Source organism: Vulpes lagopus, chromosome 2, assembly GCF_018345385.1.
Source record: "Vulpes lagopus strain Blue_001 chromosome 2, ASM1834538v1, whole genome shotgun sequence".
NCBI classification, from domain to species: Eukaryota; Metazoa; Chordata; class Mammalia; order Carnivora; family Canidae; genus Vulpes; species Vulpes lagopus.
In genome coordinates, this window is record NC_054825.1 from 95,481,412 (window position 1) to 95,501,864 (window position 20,453).

Sequence of the window (20,453 nt, forward strand, 5' to 3'; positions counted from 1 at the left end):
AGAATGGTTTGAATCATCAGTGTTTGCCAAATATATGTAGCAAACAGTGAGAATACAGTTAACTCGTGATCTTTTGTGTTTCATCATATAGAAGTGTGAGATAATATTTATTAGTACCTTTTACAGAGAAAATATGTAGAAAATCATTTTAGAAAGCAAATATGTTCTTTATTGTTTTCATTATATTTATACTTTTTTTGCAAAATCTATTTGTCTTTTTTTCAGGTTATCTAATTCATTATCATGTGTTTTTTGTTTTGTTTTTAAAAACAGTACACCTTTTTTTTTTTTTTTTGTCAATGGTACAGTGATTGCATTATCTAAAAGTGTAATTGAGAAATATAGACCTGAAAATAAAAATATGGTTCAAATAAATATAGGCTGTTTTCCTTAGATAGTTTGACTGATTACATATTACCTTGTATTTCTTCTTCTTGTATTAAAGTATCTAACAAATGTTTTTTTCTAGTAACTCTGCAAGTATTATATAAACTAAAGACATCTAAAGTATTTGAAAAGTCAAGAAATAAAGATGACAGACCAAACACAGACATTGTAGATGAAGATCCATATGCCATTCAGATTATCTCCTGGTGTCCAGAAAGTAGAATGCTGTGCATAGCTGGAGTTTCAGCTCATGTCATTATTTATAGATTCAGCAAACAAGAAGTGGTAACAGAAGTCATTCCGGTAATAGTCTCTTAATTATTTTCAGTGTCAGATGTCTGACATTTAAAATTTTTGAACTATTTAAATTATTTGAAGTCAATTTTATCTAGAATTTTTAAGAACACTTAAGTGTTTACATTGCCATCTATCTTTTGTGGAAAGTGTATAAGATGAATAATTATTAAAAGTAGAACTGTCTTTCTTTTCAAACAGATGCTTGAAGTTAGATTGCTTTATGAAATAAATGATGTGGAATCCCCAGAGGGTGAACAGGCGCCGCCTTTGCCAACACCAGTGGGGGGCGCCACTCCTCAGCCCATTCCTCCTCAGTCTCATCCTTCTACCAGTAGCAGTTCATCTGATGGGCTTCGTGATAATGTCCCTTGTTTAAAGTAAGTTATTAAAAAATACAGATGTTTTGGAAACAAGATAAATTTAATTTAGATAAATTACAAGCTTTATTACAGTGATAATTTCCTGTGATAGAGAAAAATGACATTTTTTTCTGGGTTGTGCTGTGGTTAATACAACTCATTTTTCTGTGGTATCAAAAGGAATATGATTGAATTCCATGATTTTTATCTTTAAAGTGCTAAGATTTTATCTGTAAACATACCTGTAGAACAGCGTGGATCTTTTCTGTATATATATAGCTCAATCTTCAAATCTGTAGATGTTTTCTACTGTGGATTCAATGCGGATCAAATATATATGTAGACTGCTTTCTACTGCTCTGAAAGTTCTGGTTTTTTGGTCTTTAGAGATTCAGTCATTTTGTAATCATTTTCTTGGCTTTCTGAATCTTCTCTAGCACACCAGTATCATTATTTAAATGCCTTTATTGTAGCATTCTGGATATGAATACATTTTGCTTTTTTATACAGGAATAAATTGGGTACAACTTTCTTATCCTTTCTTATCCTTTCTTTTTCTGACTTATATTATTGAGTTGTTAAATGTTTTAAAGGATATGAGCCTTAAATATGACAGAGAAATAAAAGAATGAGGAAAAAGTTAAGATCACTGAAAAATTTTATAAGACTGTGATTAATTACATTTACAAAGAAGTTCAGTTGGGGTAATGACTAAAAAAAGTGGTTATGGAAAATGTCAAAGAAATTCAGTACATGAGTTGAGGTGCAAAAGCCAGATTAGTAGATTCAAGGTAGGGAGGCCTAATGAGAGATCATTAGCGTTTGTTAAAAGAACCAGGTTTTGTCCCAGTTGTGTTTTAGATCTACTGGAGTTTCTTCTCTTGATGAGTAGTAAAGAATTGCTGTGGAGAATGTCTGTGTAACTAGCATTGCATTGCAATGACTCCAAAGATATGGGCAGATTTTTTTATATCATTTAAAAGGTGTAGACTTTTTTTTTTAAGATTTTTATTTATTTATTTGAGAGATTAGCATGAGTACTAGTAGGGAGGGGGAAGCAGCAGAGGGGGAGAGAGAAACAGACTCCCTGCTGAGCAGGAAGCCCAATGCAGAGCTAGATCCCAGGACCCTGAAATCAGGATTTGAGCCAAAGGCAGACACTTAACCACCTAAGCCACTCAGATGCCCCCAAAATTACAGACTTCAAAAAAAAATCTATATGTTTATATAAATTTGAGATTGTGTGTTCTATGTTAGTGGTTCTCAAACAGAGATGATTTTGCTCCTCATCATTTTTTTGGCAATATCTGGAGACGTTATTAGTTGTCAACAGTAGGAACAGGGTGCTACTGGCATCTCGTGAATAGAGGTCAGGGATGATGCTCAAACGTGCAGAATGGTGCCCCGCAACAAAGAACTTGCAGGTCAGAATGCCACTAGTGCCAACAGGAGACTCTGATCTGATCTAAAAAATGTAAGCATTCAGGTTAAGCAGCCACATTTCTCAGAAAGGTCTCAGGGTTTTGGGTTTTTTGTTTTGTTTTGTTTTGTTTTGTTTTTTTGGCCCTCTCTCAAGTATATACATACACATCCTCCTTTTTGCTACAGTTCTGGCACATGTTTTGCTAGAATGAAATTGGAAATACAGAGAATTCTACATTCTTCCATGTTGTTACTTACTCAGTACTGCTTTGCTTTAAACTTAAATTTGTAAAATTTCCATTAATGTTCTTTGATTTTAATGTGTATTTCTCCAGCCTTTGTTAAGTTCAAGTCTTATAAGCCTGTAAAGTACAATTTGTCTTTCTTTGATGTTTGTTTTGATAACATTTTTATGACAAAGTTTTTAAGATTTTTGTCTAAAATTGACAAATTTACCAATGACTTTTTAATCACAGGCAATTTGAGTTATACCTCATTTTTTTTCTTCTGAACAGTTTTCTGGTAAATGCAGTTATTTATTAACTTCACATAGTTTTCATCCACAGTCCCAAAAGCCAATTTTTAAATGTCAGAAATATAATCAAGTTGATATTAAAATAATTACTACTTTGTTTTTATACAAAATGCTTTCATATGTAATTGTTCCTTTGAAGAAACATTTTAAGAGTAGTTATTCAATTTATTCCTATAACCAGTAAAATTTTGTGTTTTTAGGTATTTTAATTGGGCTTTTGCAGTCCGAACAGACATTTTGAAACAGCAAAGTCTCCAAACATACATTTAAAATATATTTGTATAGGGCAGCCTGGCTCAGCAGTTTAGCGCCACCTTCAGTCCAGGGCCTGATCCTGGAGACTCGAGATCGAGTCCCATGTTAGGCTCCCTACATGGAGCCTGCTTCTCCCTCTGCCTGTGTCTCTGCCTCTCTCTCTGTGTCTCTCACAAATATATATATATTTGTACAAACTATGGAGCTTTTTAAAACGTTCAGCTCCTTTAAAAAGTAAAACCTTCATTTACATATATTAAAATATTAAAATAATTCACATGTAAACATTGTAGACATAAAATATTATACCCACCCATCCCCTATATTGCATTTTAAAGATTTTATTTATTTATTCATGAGAGACACAGAGAGAGAGAGGCAGAGACACAGACAGAGGGAGAAGCAGGCTCCATGCAAGGAGCCTGATGTGAGACTCCATCCTGGATCCCAGATCCTGTGATCATGCCCTGGGCCAAAGGCAGACATTCAACTGCTGAGCCCCCAAGTGTCCCTATTTTGCATTTTTAAATCTAACCTATCCTGTTATTTCTTGATCCCATTTCTAATTTTTTTACCTATTGGGGATTTTGCAGCAGGCTTGACTGGCTTATTTTTGCTTAAGAATTTTTTGTTTGTTTATTCTTACTAATTAAGAATTCCATGAATTTTGTATGTCTTCATCACTGAAGTTTTAAATGTCCCCATGTACGCACTTCTGATACTATCCCTGTATTTGTTCCTGCTCTAATCTGATGTGCATGTTAAATATGCTAGAAGGTGGACACTTCTTTGAACCTTACCTAATTTATCCAAGGAAAAAATAACACAGATTCTTCTATTCTGAAGAATACTCTATTTTCATTTCTATCTCTTGAGATGGACAGCCACCACTGATTAGTGGTATTTCCCTGAGAAAAGCCAGAACGTCTGCTCATCCAGCATACAGTTCTGAGTGTCCTGCCTTACAGATATTGCACGAAGTGACTGTGACTCCGTTAATTTTTGGAGCACCCTCAATGATTCATGTTTATTCTAAAATTTGGACAATAAGAAGAAAACTGGAATGACACCTAGGTGGCTCGGTGGTTGAGTGTCTGCCTTTGGCTCAGGGCATGATCCTGGAGTCCTGGGATCAAGTCCTGCATCGGGCTCCCTCATGGAGCCTGCTTCTCCCTCTGCCTATGTCTCTGCCTCTGTGTGTGTGTGTGTGTCTCTCATGAATAACAAAAATAAAGTCTTTGAAAGAAAAAAAAAAACATAAAGAAGACATCTGGAAAATTTAGACTCTAGCTTTTCAGAAGCCCTCAGTTTTTTCTACCAACATCAGACCTTTGCAGCCAGGCTTTGAAGACCCTCTAAAGTCTGGATCTAGCCTATCTTGCTATATTGATTTCTCACTGTTACTACACATACCCCACTGTGAGCAAACTTTCACACTTGTTAATCTTTTACTGTGGGTTTCCTACTACTAGTTTGCATATGTTTGCAAAAGCAATATATTTTGAGCACCTGTTCAGCAATTATTGGGGAAAGAGTCTACAACCAAAATTACTATCAACTTAAAGAGTACTTTATTTTATTTATTTTATTTTTTAGTCTTTTTTTTAATTTTCTTTTTAAAGATTTTATTTATTTATTCATGAGAGACAGAGAGAGAGAGAGAGAGAGAGAGAGGTAGAGACACAAGCAGAGGGAGAAGCAGGCTCCACGCAGGGAGCCCGACGTGGGACTCAATCCTGGGTCCCCAGGATCAGGTCCCGGGCTGAAGGCGGCGCTAAACCGCTGAGCCACCTGGGCTGCCCAAGAGTACATTTTTTTAATAGTGAAAGCATCATGCACACAAAAGTAAATTTGTCACTTTCTTTTTTTAATTTTTGTACTCACTATGTTTTGGCTACTTTTAATTTTGTTAAACCATATATGTAAGTCTATTTTTCTAACTTGAATTTTTTTCCTACTTGATTTTTCTTTCCTCTTCTTAATTCATAGGCTTCTCATTCTCCTTATTCCTTTCCCCATTCCTCCCTCCCCTTCCTACCCATGGTCTTTTTCTTCCTCTCTACTTCCAACCTCCCAGTCTGTAATGGGAACTTATATATGATTTCTTACTTTTGTTATTTATGTACATACTTTGTCTCCAACTAGATTAAATGCCTCTAGAGAACAGGATTTAGTTTTTTTTCATTTTTGTATATTTAGTACAATTTCATATATAAATTACTGTTTGCATATTTATGCATGACTTTATAATTACATAAGTTAATAAGATACTTGAAGATGGGTTAAAAGATAATATATTTTCCTTTATTACAGAGTTAAAAATTCACCACTTAAGCAGTCTCCAGGTTATCAAACAGAACTAGTTATTCAGTTGGTATGGGTGGGTGGAGAACCACCACAACAAATAACCAGCCTGGCAGTCAATTCTTCATATGGATTGTAAGTATAATTTATGTGTTTTTCAGTCTCTTACTATGCCATACATTTTTTTCATTTTTAAAAATAGGATGACTTTTATTAGAGCATCAGTTAAAAAGTTGTATAAAAAGTTGTTTAATTTCAGATCATATTTAGTGTTTATTTGGAAAATAATTCTGTTCCAAATAAATTACTCAGGATATACTTACAGTGCTTCATGATAAATTAAGATAAAGGTTTAAAGTCAACATGTCTTCTCCTGGATAAACTCTGAGAAACAATTTTCTTCTTAATGCTCAGTATAATAGAGGTCTGATAATATCAACTCTGAAGACTTTGTTCTAAGCTAATTCTATAAATGTTGAACCAGAGCTATATAATTTCTTCTACTTCCAAACTTCACGTGTATAAATTATAAAGGCATAGTAATAGTTTGATAAAGTATTTATACTATAGTTGCTTTATCAGTTCATACCCTCAAGTATTGAGTATTAATTATTCGTACTTTCTATTATAATTTGGTAGACTTACAAAGTACTTTTGTTTGTTTAAAAATCAACATTGTGGTAAAAGAGAAGCCACACACTATGTAGTAACAGGGCTATTTCTCAGTATGTGGGTCACTGTTGTCTTCTTTGATGTTAGCCGTGAAGACTCGTTCATCTTTCTTCTTCCTCCTGGAACTACTACCACTCACCCTATCCCTGTAGTTCTATACCAGCTAAGACTGGCTGTAGTCTGAGATGGTCATCTCTCAGGTCATCTCTCAGCAAATCTTTCATTTGCTACCCCACAATGTAAGAACACAAACCTCCTTTTTAATATTTCGTTGCACAACGATAAAGAGGGAATAATAAAAAGAACTGTCGGAAGTTTCAAAGGAAGTTACAAATCGATTGATCACAGGCTCATGGGCTCACAGTTAACGTTTTATTTAGTCCCTCCCTTGTACGTTTTTAATATTTGAAATAGCTGCCAAGACTATTTAATGTGAAATCCATATTTAGAGCTTTAACTGAAAAATCTGATTATCTGGCCCATGTCTCCATTCCTGCTTGGCAGTGGTCAACATGAACAGAATTCAGACTTTTCCCACTTAGATAGATGGGTCATATTCTCTCTAGTTCACCACAGTCCTTGTCTGGCCTGTTTGTATTACTTACAGAGTCTCTGTATACATTTCAGTTTTCAACTCCTGGTTTAAGACATCTTAAAAGAGTTACATTCCTTTATTCGTAGTTGTTTGGTTTGTAGTTCCTGACTTATAATTGGGAAGATATCTGGAGTACTCCAAAGGGAGACCTCTAAGATTTATGCTTTCTCTACTTTTTATTTTTGACTGTATAGATTATCATAACTTTCCCAGAGATAAAATGTTCCACTTCCCTAGAAGGGAATGGGCCTTCCCTCAAGCTTCCCAAAATGCCCCTAAGTCAGAAAAATAGATGTTACATTGATTAGAATGGGGATTTATGTCTGTGATCAAGTTTCAGTTTCCTACGCCAGCATTTTTTTTAACAACATTGACTTGTAATCATTAATTTCTGTAGAATATATACATTGTTCCATGAAAAGGCATATGTTATCTGTATTTTCATGTCCTTGATAATCTTTAGATACAAAGAGGAATTTTCTGAAAAACCCATCCTTCTTCTTTTCAGCCTTATACAGGTACATTTCCTTATAATTACTTATTTATGCTAAAATATTTGCTCTTTTCCTATTCCCAGGGTAGTTTTTGGCAATTGTAATGGCATTGCAATGGTAGACTACCTCCAGAAAGCAGTACTCCTCAATCTGGGCACTATTGAATTGTATGGCTCCAATGATCCTTACCGGAGAGAACCCCGGTCTCCTCGTAAATCTCGACAACCTTCAGGAGGTATAAAGAAAAAAATCTTGAGTTTTAGGATTTCTATAAATACTGAGTTACTTATGTGAATATAAATACTAAAGTTAGATAAATACCTTGTCTGACTTAGTCTATATGTGTAAACTGTCAAAATTCATAAAAGGTTTGAGCCTTCTTTATTTTGTATTGCTTTTAGATTTTGCTTTTGTTTTAAATATCCTAGGATTTTAATTAATGTTGGGAAAGAACCACAGTGGCAAGCTTCTTCAGCTAAATTATAATGAGATAAAAATTTGTCTTATTAGGGAACAAAAGTTAATTTCAAAGTATTGCCTCTTTAATTGATTGGTATTATAAGACCAAAAATTCATTGTTGAAACGATGTAATTTTAAGGGATTATTTCCCCTGCAAAAAAAATGTAAATGCAAAAATGAGTTTGAGTTCTATGAAAATTCAGTGTTCTCAGGTAGCTTTGATTCAATACAAACCAAGATCCAATGATTTTTCTGTATAGCATTCTTTTGTATTTGCTAGGTAATTAGCCTTAATTTTATATTATTTAAAAAAAATTTTTTTAAAGACTTATCTATTTGAGAGACAGCATGAAAGACCAGCACAAGGGGATGGGAGGATCCGTGGGGGATGGGAGGATCCGAGGGGGAGGAAGAAGCAGACTCCCTGCTGAGCAGGGAGCCAAAGTTGGTCTTCATCCCAGGACCCTGGGCTCATGACCTGAGCTGAAGGCAGGCAGACACTGAACCGAGCCACCCAAGCATCCAATTCATCTTAATTTTAAGTGTATTAATATATCTAGTTGGTGGTCTATACCGGTATTCCTCACTTGATTTTTTTTTTTTTTTTTAACTTCATGGCATTGGATCTCTGGATCTCATATTAGTGAGGCCTTCAGCAATTACTGCAGTAATTGCTCCAGTATAGGCTCCAGTCTCCACAGGACCTGTTCAGCTGGACCAGGGATTGAGGGGAACCCTATCTTGGGCAGATTTGGCCAATATGCAGAATGCCAGTGTGCAGTGAAACACTGGGAAGATGTGTTCTATACTTATAACTCAGTCTCTCTGAATTTAAATTCTGAGATTCATTTCTCATTTGGTCTCATGGCATAAATAGAAAATACTACCTGTATCACAATTTATGAGAAAGAAAAAAAAAGAAAGATGGAATATCCTGATGCTTGAATTTTCTTTTCCATTTTTATTTTTGTGTGTGATCATTTTGTCATGTGTTATCTTCAGCAGAAATTGTCCCAAACATACCATTCTAGTACTTTGTCTCCTTTTTTTTTCTTCACTTTTCATTGCTTCACTAAGGCATGCTGATTGTGACTTCTTGCATGTACGGCCTTTCTAGTTTATATTCTGAATCTGTGAAAAAACTCCAGTCTTCTTTATGTAAGTTATTTATTTCATGTCAGTAACGTCATGGCATGTTTATTTGTTGTGTGTAAAATATTTTTTTTCATTTATTTTAAAAACAGCTTATTAAAACATTATATATCTAAAATGATATACTCATTACTTAAATTTATCATCATATGTATATGAAAAAAAGCTATTGAAATGTTTACGTCCCAATCCAGTTTCTTTATAAGGCAAAAGAAACTAATATTTAGTGTTAGAAAGTTAAAATATTGTCATGATAGAGGAGGCAAGTATTTTTAGCAATTTTACCACAAACCTGTGTAAAAACTTTATTGCTTCTAAAATTAATTTCTTTTCTCCTTGATACCTCATAGTTTCTTAAAACTGCTAAAAATTAAATACCTAAACTTATCCAAGTTTAGAGACCAATTTTATCATGTGATACCAAACATATTTTTTCTTAAATTTTATTGCATCCTATATTCTGTAATAAATCTCATAATATTATTTATGTTATTATTTGCTTTATTTTATATTGAAGAGTTAGATGTTTAGGCACAGGAGAACTATTTGAGGTATTTACTTACACTCACTTGTAACTATTAGAATTATGTCTAAAAATTAAAAGAAAGTCCGTTTAAAATGTACTTTAACATTTTAAAAAAATTTGTGCCTTAATTCTAAAATATAATTTATTTCAAATAAAATTAAGTATAACATAATTGGTACCAAAATGCTTTAATTGCATTGATAAAAATGATATTCTTGCAGAAGTGTGTATTTTATAATATGTTTTGGAAGTGTAGCCCAAATACCACCAAATTCGATCTATTTTAGAGATTAGTTTGGGGTAATGTTTTTACTACTAGTAGATTCTGTTATGTTTTCTTTTTTTTTTTTTTTTTTTTAATTTATTTATGATAGTCACAGAGAGAGAGAGAGAGGCAGAGACACAGGCAGAGGGAGAAGCAGGCTCCATGCACCGGGAGCCTGATGTGGGATTCGATCCCGGGTCTCCAGGATCGCGCCCTGGGCCAAAGGCAGGCGCCAAACCGCTGCGCCACCCAGGGATCCCCTGTTTTCATAAACAGTAAGGTGTTACTCAAGAAATTATTTTATAAACATTACTGTTTATGTGTTTTACAACTGCATTAAAATACAGTTGAGCCTATAACTGAAACGTATACAGAATTTTCATAATAAAAATTATGAGATTGTTACAGGGACAAATAGTGATAAATTATTTCAACTACCTGTAGATCTGCTGGAAGTCTTAATAATAACAAAAGTGAAATACGATAATACATGTCTTGTTTTGCTGGCCACATTTTCACTCAGTGAAGGACACGGAAGGGAAATTTCTATTCTCTCTATAATTCTAACCCCCAAGTAAGATCTTCTTAGTGATATGAAAGTGATAAACCCATGAGAAGAAACTTATTTAGTCTTGAAAGTTGATAATTCTAAAGAAGGAAATTAAAGGGACAAAATTGTGTGTACTTTAGGAAAAATATTTTCAAAAGTTACAGAAGTGACTCTAAAAATGAAGATTTGGGTTATACAATTGCAATTAATTTAAATTCTTCAGTATGTTCAGTAGAATAGAAAAAGAGAAATAGCTGTGAAGCCCAGTAATACTAGTTGATATTTCTGTGTGTGTGTGTGTATGTTATCTATTATAAGAAACAAAACACAATATTTAATAAATGAGGGATATAATCAAGGATGCATAAATAAGTGTTGCATTATCAGTAAGTACTGTGTTGAATATAGGCTGGTCTTCAAAAAATGGGAAATAGCAAAATGTTTGGTTTCAGTGAAAATATAATTAAAGAAGGATTAGGACCCTAGGGATCACTTGAAATTATAGTTGAAAAACAGAAAGTAGAGGTAAATAACTTTGTTTCTCAACTATCCATTAAGAGGAATGATTTATATTTCTGGAAAGTATGAAAAATAATTAAGAGAAATGAAAATCTAAACTTACATACATACATACATACATACATTATGTTTGTAAGGCAGACCTTGGTAATAAAAAGTGATAAGGTAATAAAAACATACCAAGAGAATTTGTTAACAATACCCAAGTTGATAAAGGTCAAATAAATCAGTAAGTTTAATGTACAAATCAGTCAAATATTCTAGAATGGTTTGTGCGCATATTGAAAATAGAGATACCAGTTAAGGTCAACAGGAATCCTTTAAACTTAAATTGTACCAAAATTGATGTTACTTTTTTAATCTCATAACTATATTGATATCTCATAGCAGCCTGTTGACATAAGGTTTCCTGAAGTTAACCAGATTCTAAATAAAGAATTCCATGTATATTTTTTTTTGAAACAGACAGATCGAAGTGACCTACTTTAGTTTGACAATTACAAGATTTCATTAAACCAGGAATCAGCAAACTACTGTCCATGAGCCAGATCTGGCCCACTGCCAGTTTTTGCCAGTACTGTTTAATTAGAAAAACATCATGCTTATTTGCTTAGCTGGCCTCAAAACCAATCTGGACCTTCACAGAACAGGTTTGCTAGCTCCCAGATTAAACCATGCTATCTAGTGGGTCAGTTTGTAGCTTCACATTAACTTCAGTGTATTGTGCCTCAGTAGATGGATGTATTATGCTGAATAATATATAATTATACTTTGTTGAACATTTTAAATAGTAAATTAAGCTACCTGTTTAAACATATGATAAAGAAGGTATGCTTATTGTTTCTAAAGAGTAACTACTACATTTGATGACAGAATAAAGACCCATGAAGGTACTGTAGGTAGAAATCATAAACTTAAACCAATACCATAGCCACATAGTATAGACCATAGGATCATATACATCAATCAGCCATATAGGGTTTTACTTGACTTTTACCCTGAGCCAGATGTGAAAGGCTTAAAATTTTGGAATTTGTTATTTTTACTCAGTGCTAGGCACACTATAATACTAGAGTATACTATCACTACTATTTATTATTAAGATATAATTGGCATATAATCATTATATTAGTTTCAAATAACGATTTTATATTTGTATACATTGCAAAATGATCACAGTAGCTCTAACATTCCTTACCTTATTACATAGTTACAAATTCTTTTTTCCTTGTAATGAGAACTTACTTCCACTCTTAGTAGCTTTCGAATATCTAATACACTATCATTACTTCCCTTATTTATACTGTAACTGGAATTCTGTACCCTTGACCCTTTTTACCTATTTCTCCCACCCTCCACACTCTGTTTATGGCAATCATCAGTTTGTTCTCTGTATCTATGAGTTTTTTTGTTTGTTTTGGGGTTTTTTGGGGGGTGGGGTTAGATTCCGCTGTATCATATAAGTGAGATCATACAGTAATTGTCTTTTTCTGTCTGACATATTCTATTTAACATATGTTTTGAGGTCCATCCTTGTTGTCACAGATGGCACAATTTAAATATTTTATGGCTGAATACATTGCATTTCGTGTGTGAATGTATATATGTATGTATATGTGTTTGTGTATATATACTACCCACATTTTTATATACTCCACATTTTCTTTAGCCATGCATCCATCGATGGACACTTGTTTCTGTATATCACTACTGTTTAAAGACCTGTTATTTGAATTTCTATCAAGAAGGAGTTCATTTACATAAACAGTATTTTGTCAAAGATTAAATGCATACCTAAAATTCCATCCATTGTGCTTTGAACTATGAAACTAATTTTTTGTTTTTTTTTTTTTTTCTCCCAGAACTATTAGTTTAATGAGTGCTGAAAAGAGGAAAAAAAAAAAAGTTACTGATTTTCACTCGAAAACTTCCTAGTGAATAAAAATAATATATAACTCAAAATAGAAAACTCTTCTTATGAACCGAATTCATTATTCTGTGTTCTCTGAAAATGTTATAAAAATGTTCTTAGTGACTGGATTGTGATATGTCTTTTACTAAAGGATTGGAAAAATGGATACTGGTCATACATGCACATGTCAGCATGATGGTTAACTTCTTCTGAGGTCTTTTCTCTTTTCAAAGAATTTGCAGGAATTCTTTTCATTCCAGTCACTAAGCAACTTACTAGCCATACTAATTATTTACTCTGCATGTTGCCATGTCTTTTTCTTGTCTACAGCATAAAAAGCCATAGCATATCGTTTCTCTTAAGAATCTAGGCCATCGTATAAGATATATTAGTTTTATAAAGTTCATACATATCTGTGAAAAGGAAGTATTTCTTTAGAGCTCTTTAAAAATGTGCAGTAGAGGGGTAGCCCTGGTGGCCCAGCGGTTTAGCGCCACCTTCGGCCTGGGTCATGATCCTGGAGACCTGGGATCAAGTCCACATCAGACTCCCTGCTTGGAGCCTGCTTCTCCCTCTACCTGTGTCTCCCCCCCCCCCCCCTCTCTCTGGGTGTCTGTATGAATGAATGAATGAATGAATGATAAATCTTAAAAAAATAAAATAAAAATAAAAATGTGCAGTAGAGTTTTTAAGAGGTATAATAAGTAAAGTACAATATTTTACATTTACATTTTCTTATATATGACAAGTAACATACAGTCTTTTAAATATTGCAAATGTGGAGGCACAAAATATTTTAATTATTCAAAAATATTCAAGGAGGGCATTGGAAACATTGCAGAAACCACATTGAGGCTTGAGTTGAGAGTTTCTATGATGTAAAAATTACCAAATTTATTACCAAATATTTATTTTCCCTCAAGAGAAATCTAATGTCTATCATATACTCCCAAATTACTGATTTTAAACAAAGTCCTACTTTATGTCTAATGTCCTTGAAGAATAGTAAATTATCTCTTGGAAGTTTTCTTTTTCTTTAGCTGGTGACTCCTATATTATTTTGAGGTGTTTTAATATCAAAATGTTTCATTTCCTATCTCAAGATTAATGGGCATAGTATCAATGCCAGTACAGTCTATTCAACTGGGTTTTTGACAAAGACAGTCATTAAATGTGTAGTGTAAATAGGAAATACAGCTGCACTTACATAAATTTGTGTTGTGACTTGGTGTTTGGTTCTGTTTTTTTAGCAGGTCTATGTGATATTAGTGAAGGAACTGTAGTCCCAGAGGATCGCTGCAAATCTCCAACTTCTGGTAATTTGTTTTTTATTTCATTAATGACTATAATTCTGTAAAAAATAATACAGTGTATCAAAATTCCTTTTTACAGATAAGCATTTAAAGTAACACCTAGAAGGAACTTTTATGTCACTTATTTATTCTTAAAAGGATAACTATTTTTTGCATTCTCATTAGGTGAAAAGAAATGCACTAGATAAAATTTCACAGCTATTACCTATTAAGAGTCATACAACTGTTTATTCAGCTTTCTTATATTTATATCTTTTAACGAAAATATATTTTACTCCTCACCATTGGATCAAATGGTTTGGTTAATGTACAGTCTTGTCTTTGCTCCGCATGTCTGAGGTCATCTAGTAGAATAGTGCTCTAATTCCTGAATAGTGCCCATTTAAATATCAAAGATCTTGAACATTTATAATCTAATAGTAACTGTAGACAGAATAGTTATAGACTAATTATATGTGGTTTTGGTCAAAGTGATATTTAATATAACTGTGTAGCTATTTTAAGGCAGTTATCCTTTTTTGTCCATATAGGTCTTTATGTGACCTATGTATGTAATAATATTTCAGTAGAACATAATTTTTAATATCTTTTCAATCTCCTTAACGTTAAGAGGATTGTGATTTTATTATTTTAAGTGTATAGAAACTTTGCCAGTCTTTACTAAGGTTGACTTCACAATTTTAACAACCATATTAAATTGTTCTGGCTGGGAATATTTATCAGCTTTCAACTAGAAAGATTGTTCTTAGGATAAAGTAACATGGTTCTTAGATAGATTTTGATCCTTCATTGGCTGATTCTACTACATCAGAAATCATTATAAGCATGGGAAATATTGAGAAGTGCATTTTAGTTTACTCTGATATTTCGGTTTAGCAGTTTATTAGACATAGGACTCTAAAAAGCTTTTGTGATGTTTCTTTTTGAAATTGCATTTTCCTAATATTGCACAAGTTATACCTTAAGATATATCCACCTTCTGGTTTTCTTAATCTTTAAATTTCATATTTAAATTCACTCATTAATGAAACATAGAACCACAGGAATTAATATAGTTAGCACCTAATGTTAAGTCTGAATATTGGTACAGTAAAGTTTGAATGAATAATATGGAGCAAATAATTGTATATCTGATCTCACAGAATTAGAGTTATTTCTGAATTTGGATTTCAGAACTGTAGTATCTTTTCATTATTGCTGTTCTTTGTCCATCTACCTACAGCACTATTCTGATCTTACCTTCTCTAAAGGCCTTGTGAATGCAGTTGTCAATATGTTAAGGCTAAAAGCCAAACTAGATAATTTGGTCATGGAATTATCTTTTAGTATATTAAATGACTGTCAAAATTGTTTTAACAAGACTCAGCCTAAATAAACTAATACTCATTATCCTAAGCCAAACTTTGAATAGGTATATACATCTATCAATTTGAAATAACCAACAAGAGGTAATTATAGATAAGTATTTAAGTATATTAAAATATAAGTCTGTAAATATAAAAAGTTCATAAAAGTAAAAACCCTCCAAATCTTTTCTGAGAAATTCAAACATTGTTGAACATTTTCAAGCATATTTTTTTGATCCACGTGAAAGGACAATATAGTTTTAGCATACAGAATTTATATGACACTAGGTGTTTTATTGTTTCAGTGAATTTGAACTGCAAGGTAAAAATTGTGAGTGTAAAAATCATTGATAAATCACAAATTCTTATCTTAGTAGAAAACTATTTAGTCTTTGATTATGCCCTGAAACATACAAGAATATTCTGAAGACATACAGATATACACATACAGATATACACATATACATATATACATTCCTGCCTATCAATATGGAAAGACAACTTTTACAAAAAACAAATCAGACTTTAGTAGACAGTAGTTGTGCCTGAAACATGTTTCATAGAGCAGAAGATAGATGTCACTCATGCATACGTAGTGAAACATACAATAGAAACTAGGATAAAATTCTGGAAAGCAACCTGTTGACACTATTTTCTTATAGCTATGTCTTTCACTGCTTGCCCATTTTGAAATAGTTACTAGTAATTCTCACTACTCATCTTTGGCCAGTTGTCTTACTCTTTGCCCATTGGTAAATTTTTTTACATTCATTCTTGTTAGCATTCTAATAAAGAAATAAAGGAATAATTTAGTAACATTCCTCTCACCAATACATGTAAATTCTACTAATTTAGGATGGTCAAATGAGAAGAACGGAAGGGGTAAGTTTGAGGTGAATCAGAAGAACCACAAAGCATCATGTAAAACCATGTAAAATAATAATTAAATTCCTAACTTCAAGTACTTTCTGCAGTGTGGTAAGATATAAATAAATAATTAAAGGATACAATATAGATTATAAAGCCAGTATAGTTAATAGAAAACAATGTATTGGGAGAGAAGAAATGTTTAAAAGTGGGTTGGAATGGAAGTTCAACCGAGTCACTCATAAATACTAAGAGGAGGACCACTATTACAAAAATGAAAAGTAGTCATACATATGCCCTTTATCAAAATCAGTGTGTTTATTCAAAATAATAATATAAATGAGGAGAAACTTTTTGAAAAGCATTTAAATCTCGTAATCAAAATTGGTGATCTCAGCAGTTTTAACGGTTCAGTATTAAAGCTCAATTCAAAAAGCATCCTGAGAAAATCCAAGTTAATGAATACAATTTAGTTTTTTCCATTTGTTTTTAAATAAACCAGCAGTCTCTGAAACAGAATATTAATTTTGCCATCCTGAATTAACATGGGAAATAACTTCTGCTATCTCCATTTGATCTTTGTATTTCAAAGAACTTAAATTGCTTACGGAGCACTTTCAAGATATTGGAATTTTGTCTTAGGACTGCATCAAACGTGTGTGTATGTGTGTGTGTAAATGTGAAAATGATAAAAACTTTTGTTAGGTTATTTCAGTTTGAAGAAAACCCAGGGCCACATAAACCATAATATAAATTCTGCCATTAGGGGTTACCATGTACCCCAGAAAAAGAAAAAGCTATAAATATTTTCTGTGTTTATTTTTTTTCTGTGTTTATTTAATCATAATTATTTGGTAAGTATATTCAAATGGGATATGCTGAAAGCATTTTTGGAATTTTGGGTGGGTTTTTTTTTGCATTTTTGGAATTTTGACGAAAATTCTGAAGACCAGTGGTGGGCAATTTTCAGTTAGGGGAAAATATTTTCTTTACATTTATGATTTATGTTGAAAAATATTTTGGAAATATTAAAAAACAATTTGTATAATTTTATGTTCACATTTAGATATGTTATCTAATTGTTGCTCTAAGATGACATCAGATAAAATAAGTATAATTTTTTTTACCTTCCTATGGCTATTTAATATCAGTGGTGACTATGATATTTTAAAATAGTTATAACATCTTATAACTATTATCTTATTTGAAAAACAAGTATACCCATTTCTTTTCCTGAAAATGTTACTGAGCTCAGTGTTACTTATGGAATATTTTTTGATATAGGATTTATGAGGATCCATAAATACTACTTAGTAAAAATAACATGGTTTTTTAAAGAGTAATCTTCTAAGACTATTATAGAAGAAATTGGATACTGCCAATGTTACAGGTTTTACTTGGTCTGTGGAAAGATTTTAAGGATATTTTCCACTTGGCCAAAGAAAGTATGATTTTTGTGGGAGAATGGAAGGTCAAACTTTGACCTTATTGATTGAGGCTCAGTACTTTCACTGGGATAAAAAGGAAGAAAAGTACAGAAAAACTTTTTTATTTACTTCCAGTTATGTTCCAGGCATTTGCTTCTATCAGAAAAGCTTTTTATTCATTCAACAAATGTTTACTTGGAGATTGCTGCGTACAAAGCACTTTGCTGAGTGCAAAGGGGATGCAAAGATGAATCAAATGGAGGCCCAGATGTGCAGTGCAGTGGGAAAAGGGCACATGTGTATAAACTTTTTAAAATATGAGGTATAAGTGAGGAACATCATAAGAGACATGTACTGATAAATGATTATTGGAATTTAAAAAGAGGGAAGATGATTTATAGCAAAGAGATTGAAAATTTATAGGTGAGATGTCATTTGAAATGTCCTGCTGTTATAAAGAATAGATTGTTTAGTAAAGTTGTCAACTAGAATACTACTTAAGATTACATTTATAAATAAAACATTTATTTTAGAAACACCTTTTTTGAGGAAAAATGTCAAATCTTAATTATAAAAATATTAGATAAACTTATTGGGAGTCACAGCCAGAATAAAATGAAATATTTATTACCTCATTAAACGTAAGTAAATATTTGAACATACCTAAAATTATAAGTATTATCCTCAGTATTTTAAAGATCATTGTGGTAATGATAGGCTTATATATGATTTTAAAATTTGTATATAAAAAGTTAACTCTAAAATAAGTTGCCAGAATACTTCTTGCATGAGATTCTTAGTTGTAGGTGAACCATATTCATTTAACATCAAAGAATTTTTGCATTTTTTTTCAGAAAGAGTTAATTGCTGCTTTTCTTTCAGAAAGAGTTAATAGCTGCTTATATTTTTCTTTATCTATTCTCTAATATCTATGCCAAGATTTTTCCAAATGGTTGCAACTTAAGGAAAAATTGTTCTAGATTAGGGATTTCTCTACCATGAAAGATAATGTACTACTGTTTGCTATTCTATAGTATTAGAGGAGTTGTTATTATTTATATGCATGACCTTTTCTTGTGGCCAATAATATGGAAACTTATCTTAGAAGTTACCAGATTATTTTGCTTGTACTTTTCCCTATGACAACCCAGTGTTTGTGACTGACGATATGCCTGTTCCTTCCATTGTCTTCGTTTGTGTAGGTTCTTCATCACCACACAATTCAGATGATGAACAAAAAATGAATAATTTTATAGAAAAGGGTATAGTATCTTTATTTTAAAGTATTTTCTTTTAATTATTTTTAATTCATTTAGTTTACTTTGAATAGATTTTGACATTTTATATCAAAATATTATTTTCAGTGAAGACCAAAAGCAGAAAGTTTTCCAAGATGGTAGCCAGTGATATAGGTAGGAAATAGAAATTTCTCTTTTGTTTCTAATCCTTGCTATATGCAGTGTTACTCAACACCAAAAAATGATCTAATGCATTGCATTTTGTATATATTAATTTGTTACTTCTGTGCTAAACAATAATCTCTTGGGCTGTTTCTTCTAAACTCATTGGGGCAGTAATTATTAAAAATCAGTTAAATTGGGGTTGCAGTTCTTCCTCTGACTTAAAATGTGAATTATTCTATTTTTATTTTTGCTTTATTTAAAATAAAGCAGGGTTCAATTTATGCCATAAATAGTACAATTCTATACTTCCAGATTTTGAGATCTTTTTCCTCTATGGTTTTATTTGTATTTTTCCTAGCTTTATTTCATCTTTCTCAAATTTTCAAAACCCTCAATTTCAAGGAAATAGTTCTCTAAAATATTGACTTTTTTATTCTGTAATCTGCACTATCCTTGAGTTAAATGGGAATTTTCTTAAAACTCTTCCTTCCCTCCCACACACAAGTAAAAGTGATTGATAGTGTTTTATATTAATCCTTTCTACTGGTTTTATGAATATACTTTGAAATGAATTACCTAGTGCAAGATTTTCAGTTTAAAATTTAAAATTCCAAAAAAAAAAAATTTAAAATTCCAATTTGGAAGACAAAACATAATCAAACTTTGAGGACATAATCAATCTCTTAAGATTTTTTGGTTGGTCATAAAAATTTGAATATTCTCTGAAGATTTTTAAAGGCTTGAGAAGCACTGTTTTACAAAAAGAGAATAAATTTAATCTTTGATTTAAATCTAAAATTCTTATTATACTGTTATGTTCTTTCCTCAAAAATGCATACCATATATTCCTTGAATTATATTAAATGAGATGCATTTCAGGGCAGTTGAAATAGATTTACCTTTTCTCATGATAATGTAAAGTTAAATTTCAAAAATTTAACAGAAGTAGCATCCATATTGTCTACATGTTGTAAATTGAACCCTGTTAAGTCATATTAACGTTGGCTGACTATTAGCACCTCTGGTCATTATTTAAATAAGATGGTTTATTCTTGGGCAATGGGCTCTTCATAAATGGGGAAATGATTATCTTTTTGTGGTTTTATAGTGAATCAGTTGGTAATAGTTAAATTGCTTTAATTATATACTAGCACTATAGCATAATATTTTTTCAACCAAATTTTTAAAATATTTTGTCTTAATGGTACTTACTGTCATATAATGTAAAAAATTAGAAGGGACTTTCCTACATACACTTATTAATGAAAGAACTTTTAGAATTTAATTATATGGGAATTTTACCTTGCATGAAAGGAACCTTGTATATAATTACAGTTTTAGAAATAATTTCTCTACCCCATATTTGACATCGAGGTTATATTTGCTTTGTTAA

General features: G+C 32.0%; 1 protein-coding gene across 3 annotated transcripts in view; it reads left to right on the plus strand.

Moving 5' to 3' along the window:
- The window catches only part of STXBP5 (syntaxin binding protein 5), a 168,291-nt gene that overhangs the window by 102,085 nt on the left and 45,753 nt on the right, over window positions 1–20,453 (plus strand). Inside the window, exons 15-21 of one of the 3 annotated variants that reach the window (XM_041740439.1) lie at window positions 470–690; window positions 883–1,061; window positions 5,569–5,694; window positions 7,404–7,555; window positions 13,955–14,020; window positions 18,860–18,919; window positions 19,022–19,069. In XM_041740439.1, coding sequence (XP_041596373.1) covers window positions 470–690; window positions 883–1,061; window positions 5,569–5,694; window positions 7,404–7,555; window positions 13,955–14,020; window positions 18,860–18,919; window positions 19,022–19,069 — 852 coding nt within the window. The remainder of the gene's footprint in view (window positions 1–469; window positions 691–882; window positions 1,062–5,568; window positions 5,695–7,403; window positions 7,556–13,954; window positions 14,021–18,859; window positions 18,920–19,021; window positions 19,070–20,453) is intronic. The other 2 variants (XM_041740441.1, XM_041740447.1) reach the window with 2 other exon arrangements.